A 6,408-nucleotide genomic window follows, 5' to 3' on the forward strand; every position below is an offset into this window, starting at 1 on the left:
CCTTGTGCTGAAGAGAGCACATTCTTCTCCATGGGTAGTATCATTACTTCTGTGGTACCAAGTCACTCTGGAAATCTCTGAGATGATCAGATTATTTATACAAATTCAGTGACCACTTAAGGCCACGGGACATCACCCTGATGGTTGTGAGAGTGTGAAGGGAAAGCAGGGTGAAAATCAGAGAAGTCCAAAGCGCCCTTTAAAGGTCATGAGGGCCAACCCTTCTGCAGTAAGCAGGGACATATTTGTAGCCACCACGGTCTGCAGTGGGTGCTGCATTCAACTTTCATTGCTAAGTGGATTACTCCTTGGTTAGGAGCTGATTATTGTAGAGCCCTTCAGAGAAGGAAGACGTGTTAGAATCTAATTTGCCTTTATAGAGGAGGGAAAGGAATCATATTTGAGTGTCAAGTCAGGAGGTAAAGGATTGTTTGGTGCCGGTTCTGAGAACTCTCGCTAGGCCGTGTTTTCACAAATCAAACATAGGTAATGGAGACCTTCCACGAACTTTGTCTAAAGGCTGAGCTTTTCAAATGGAAGTGTAGCATAAAACTTGGTGATAGTAACTTTTCCTTCCTTCTTCTTGAGCAGGAATCTCCTGAGTTGTATACAAGAGAGATCCGAGAGGGACTGCTGACAGAGAATTCAATGCAGCATTTCCTCCTCAAGACACCTTGCACAGTTTCAGTCTATTTCCTCTCTTCCTGTCATCTGATAGTAGAGAGAAGAGACCAAGCCCCACTTCACTCCAACCTCCTTCAGGTCTCCCCTCAGCTTCCTCTTCTCCAGACTGAAAAATCCTAGTTCCCTCAGCCACTCTTCATAAGACTTGTTCCTTAGACCTTTCTCCACCTTTGTTGCCCTTCTCTGGACATGTTCCAGCAGCACGTCAGTGTCTTGCTTGTAGTGAGGGGCCCAAGGCTGAAGGCAGTATTCAAGGTGCAGCCTCATCAGTGCTGAGTACAGGGACACAATTGCTTCCCTACCCCTGCTGGCCATGCTATTGCTGATCCAGACTAGGATGCTGTTGGCCTTCTTGGCCACCTGAGCACATTGTTGAGTCATGTTCAGACAACTGTCAACCAGGTCCTTTTCCAATGAGCAACTTTGCAGGCACTCTGCCCCAGGCCTGTAGCCTTGCATGGAGTTGTTGAGACCCAAGTGCAAGACCTGACACCTGGCTTTCTTGAACCTCATACAACTGACCTTGGCTCATCGATCAATCCAGCCTGTCCAGATCCCTCTGCAGAGCCTCCCAGCCCTCCTCAAGCAGATCAACACTCCCACCCCGTTCAGTGTCATCTGCAAACTTACCAAGGCTGCACTCAATTCCCTTGTCCAAACCATTGACAAAGATGTTCAGGTGTGGCAGTTTAGGCTGGGTGCCCCCTGCCACTGCCGCATGAGATACACCTCTGGTGTTCCAGGTGCCCACCCAATAGGGGTCGACACAGGAAACGGCGTATTTCTACCCATAAATCCTGCGCCCTATAAAGCCATCTGCAGAGTCATTCTCTTCCTCTTTCTTCCCTCTCTGCTCCCATGGGAGATGTCCTCTCTTACGGGTAATGTTGGGGGAGAATGGAGGGGGGGGGTCAGTCTCAGACCTGGCCAGCCTGAGACTTGCCTAGCAGCGGGAGGGGGAAGAAAGAGCCCTGAGGGTTTGGGTAGACCCTCAGGTGGGAGAAGGGAAGGATTGGGAAGCCTCTGGGTACTACGTAAGGGACTCTGTATGCTTTAGGATGTTCTTTGCCACTATGCTGTGTAGTCTTTCTGTATTTTCACTAATCGCTTTTCCATTTAAACTTTCCATCACTCTCCAATCCGTTTGTGTGAGTCTCATTCTTTTGGCCCTTTCGGGGCAAGAGATGTTCTGGCTGGCCTCAAACCAGCATATCAGGGGACGCACAGACACAAACAGAGCTCTAAACACAGCCATTTATTGTCGGCTTTGCCCCTGGGATAAAGCTCCCAGAAGGAATGGGCTCTCTCTGGAACAGGGTGGAGGAGGCGGGGGCTTGTCCAGGTCCTGAAGGGAGGCTCTGGCACAAGCCTCCTTGCAACAGCCTCCTCAGCTGCATGAAGATCTCTTTCACCGATCTGGGGAGAGCAGGCTTCTGAGCCTGTCATAAATAATGGAAGCTTGATCTCACGTGCTGAGGGCCCGCTCCGGAGCCGCGCCTTCATGAAGGCTACTTCCGCTTTCAGCTCAGCCACTTCATCTTTCAGCTCAGCTACCAGATTTAAGAGAAAATTCACCTGGTCACACCTGACACAGGTGTCTCCTTCACCCTCCACACCAAGTGCCAGGCTCGAACACTCACTGCAGCTAGAAGCCTGAACACCAGCATGCTTGCACAGAGACTCAGTCTGGGAACCTAAACTCGTTTAACACTCTTTGTCTGAGTTGTTACCATGATAGGTACCTTCAGGCAAGAGTTCTTAAGTTCAGAGATTTTATTGAGAGTTTTTTTGGGGGGGAGGGGGTTGGGTTTTTTTTTTTGTTTTTTTTTTAATTTTTATTTTCATGCAACAGTCTTAACAGGGAAGAGAGGTGGGGAGGGGGGAAAACTGCAGGGAGAGGGAGAGAAAGGGTTCAGTGGAGCAGGGATGGAGGGAGCTGGTGAGGGTGGGAGTGAGTTTGGAAGCAGCAGTGAGGAGGAGCTGGGGGCAGATAGAAGACAGGGCCAGGCAGCTGGGTGGCAGCAAGGCCTGCGCCCAGCCCGGTGGCACCCTACCATGCATGACAGGAGTCTCTGACACAAGCCACTAGACTTGGTCCCTGCTCAGTTGGAGCTGCCAGCAGGAATTTCTGGGCCCGTGTGTTCATCTGGGCCACAGCCAGGGCGAGGGATGAGCAGAGCAAAAGTCATCTTTGTCGTCACTGTAGTCCACACCAGCTGCTGTGGTGGGGACATCACTGAGAGGATGATGCTGCATCTCTTGTCTCTTGGCAGAGGACTGCTGCACAGAGTTGTCCCTCGCCTTCCTGTTTCCTGTGTTCTCTTTTTTTTTTCCCTCTTTTGTGTGAGCTGCTGGTCTGCCATCAGCTGTGAGCTCCAGAAACAGAGAAGAGTGGCCTTCAGAGCCCATCATAAATGTCCTCAAACTCAGAGAGTGCCTTGGTGTGGGCAGCTGGATCCTGTGCCAGCCCCTGGAAGAGATTGAGTGGCTCAGCCATTTCGTAGGCTGGGGGCAGGCTTATCTCCTCAGGCACGTTGTCATTGCCAATGAAGAAGTGGTGGAGATGTTTCTTTTCCAGGCAGCAGCGCAGGTACTGCATGATGTCCTTGAGCCGCAGCATGAAATCCCTCCTGCACCAGCCTGACAAGGGTGTGGTGGTCAGGAGATGCATCACAATCACCTTCATGGTAGAAGTAGAAAAGCCTGTGCCTGCCAGGATTTGGGTGCAGGCACGCAGGCATTTCAGGTGGTAGCTGCCTCGTGGCACCTGCCTGGCGATATGCTGGAAGAACTTCACCTCTGCCACGGCACTGCTCGCTAACCACGTTGTGCTTGTGGGACAGGTGGCTACCTCTCTGCTGCGGCTGCACAGGTAGATGTCCGAGTCACATTGCTGCAGCCCAAACATCAGTTCAATGAGGAAGGTTCTCCCGAGGCCATCTGTCAGCTGCAGCATGCAGCAGCGTAGGGAGGGCAGCATCTTCACATGGTAGCGACGCATCTTAGGCCTCACCCCCCAGACAGACATCACAAACTCCTGGAACCAGGCGACTGTCTTGTGCACATCGAGGTAGGAGCCAGTGCAGAGCACGCTGAGGAAGTGTTCCCGCCAATGCCTCCTCTGCCTCTTGTCAGGATGGTGGAGGAAGCACAGCGTGGTGTCTGCCGCTTCTTCTGTTGCGCAGGTGCACTTTAGTTGCACTCGCACCTGGAAAGTTCTCTTCGGCCTCTCCTCCGTGATGCTCTCTTTCAAGCGGAAGGAGTGGCCACGACCGGGTTTCAGTGGCACCAGCAGGCAGTAGACAGCATCATCCCCATGATGACTCCAACCTTCATAGGTGCTGCCTACCCCAATGGCTGGCTGCATCACTGGGAAATAAGTGGCAGAGGAGAGCTCTTGGTAGACCTGGATGAGTTCCTCCACCAGCTCCTTCACCACCCAGCCCTTGTAAGGCAGCTCCTGCACCTGCCACCGGAAGCGCTTAGCAAGCAGCCTGTCCAGATCCTTCACATCATCAGGAGCTTCTCCATCACCTTCTTCCTCCTGCAGCTCCTCTTCCTTCTCTTCCTTCTCCTCTTCTTCTTGCCACAACTCTATGTAGCTGCTGAAGCTCTCCTTGTCACTGCTGACGGGCGCATGGCTCCATTTCCTGAGCCACCAGCACAGCACCAAGAGCAGGAAAAGGACAGCAGCAATGGCCCAGAACTGCCACTGCTGCAAGGCAGCTAAGAGCATCGCTCTCCAGGCAACATTGCCCTGCTCCTGGCTCATCTGCTCCAGTTCCTCCACCTCTTTCAGCAGCCGAGCCATCTCCTGGCTCAGCATCTCCTCACGCTGCTTCATCCGCACCTCTGTGTCCCCATCCAGCTCATAACCAACATTTTCTGCTCCCAGAATGAGTGATTTCAAAATAGATGCCAGGATGTCTATGGCAACCATGGCAGCCATGGCCTGCAAGCGAGAGAGAGAGAGAGAGAGAAGGGGTTCAGTGGGGCTGGGAGCGAGGGACTGGAGATGACGGGGATGGGCATGGGAGCCACACAGAGGCAAGGGGTAGAGAAGAGAGCGGCCAGGCAGCTGGGAGGCTGCAAGGCCTGCACCCAGCCCTGCTGCCAGTGGCACTGTGCCCTGCTCACGTTGCTTTCATGAGTGGCCTTGCCCTCAATACAGGGTGAGAAGCCACCCCAGGGACCCACACTCCTTCCCAGGCCCTCATCCAGCCCAACCTCCCCCCACACCCACACTTACTACGGGTCCACGCCAAGCTGGGGCAACAGTGCCTGCTGGCACATTTATAGCCTCCCCTGCCCACCCATGCCCTATGACGTCACAAACGCCACTGCCACCCATTCCCTATGACGTCACAATGCCACAGCACAACGCAGCCATGCCCAACAACCAGCTCCTGCCCTCTGCCCCAGCCTGGCTCAGCAACTCACAGCTGCCCCCAGCCACCAAGCCCTGAGACCCCAACGTACCACTCCCACCCAGCGGGACAGGCCTCTGTGCTTCTGGTCATGGCTGTGCTCTGGGTGCTTTTACCAAGTGGGTGGAGATTTCCCAGTGGGCAGCTCCCCCAGCTGACAGAGCACCCTCTTCTCCATGGCTTGGATGGACACTTCTGCAGTACCAGCTCACTGGACAATCTCTGGCATGGTCAGATTATCCATCCAAACTCAGTGAAGACAAGGGTTTCAGAGCCCATGGAACATTGTCACCATGCTTGCGACAGTGTGAAGGGAAAGCAGGGCAAAAATCAGAGAATCATAGAATCGTAGGATCACAGGGTCAGAGAGACTCATAGCATGCATTGGGTTGGAAGGGACCTTGAAAGGTCACCTGGTACAAGCCCCCTGCACTAAGCACAGGCATCTTTGTAGCCACTGTGGTCGTGAGAGGAGGGCGCTGCTGCCCCTGGCAGAGGGCTGCTGCGGAGGGATTTCCCCTTCCTTTCTGTTTCCCACGTTCTCCCATTTTGTTGCCTGTGCCAGACGTTCAGCTAGGTGCTTGCTTGCTATCAGTTGATCATAGCATCCTACATGGTGTGGTAGGAGTGGAAGATAACCTGCAAGGGTGCAGTAAGCTTGGCAGCCAATCAGTGACATCACAAATGTGACCTCCTGGTGGGCAGCAAACTCCTCTAGAAGAATTGTCTGGATGGCAAAGAGGTGCTTTGGTTCCTCTCAGTAAGGAATCTCCAGCTGCTAATCCCTTAACCCAAAAGGCAAACAGCCTGGCCAGATCCTTCACATCATCAGGATCATCTCTATCACCTTCTTCCTCCTGCAGCTCCTCTTCTTTCTCTTCCTGCTCTTCTTCTTGCCACAACTTTGTGTAGTTGCTGAAGCTCTCCTTGCCGCTGTTGCTGACTGGCACATGGCTCCATTTCCTGAGCCACCAGCACAGCACCAAGAGCAGGAGAAGGACACCAGCAATGGCCCAGAACTGCCACTGCTGCAAGGCAGCTAAGAGCATCGCTCTCCAGGCAACATTGCCCTGCTCCTGGCTCATCTGCTCCAGTTCCTCCACCTCTTTCAGTAGCCGAGCCATCTCCTGGCTCAGCATCTCCTCACGCTGCTTCATCCGCACCTCTGTGTCCCCATCCAGCTCACAACCAACATTTTCTGCTCCCAGAATGAGTGATTTCAAAATAGACGCCGGGACGTCTGTGGCAACCATGGCAGCCATGGCCTGCAAGGGAGACAGAGAGAGAGAGAAGGGGC

At 53.4% G+C, this 6,408-nt stretch overlaps 1 protein-coding gene across 1 annotated transcript in view; it reads right to left on the minus strand.

The window, feature by feature from the left end:
* Window positions 1–3,082: 3,082 nt before the first annotated feature.
* LOC128981738 (uncharacterized) overlaps window positions 3,083–6,408 on the minus strand; it is a 4,637-nt gene continuing 1,311 nt past the window's right edge. Inside the window, exons 2-4 of the mRNA XM_054400674.1 lie at window positions 6,215–6,376; window positions 4,355–4,636; window positions 3,083–4,150 (exon numbers count right to left, since the gene is read on the minus strand). Of these exons, the coding sequence (XP_054256649.1) occupies window positions 3,083–4,150; window positions 4,355–4,636; window positions 6,215–6,376 (1,512 nt within the window). The remainder of the gene's footprint in view (window positions 4,151–4,354; window positions 4,637–6,214; window positions 6,377–6,408) is intronic.

Source organism: Indicator indicator, chromosome 4 (assembly GCF_027791375.1).
Source record: "Indicator indicator isolate 239-I01 chromosome 4, UM_Iind_1.1, whole genome shotgun sequence".
Lineage (NCBI taxonomy): Eukaryota > Metazoa > Chordata > Aves > Piciformes > Indicatoridae > Indicator > Indicator indicator.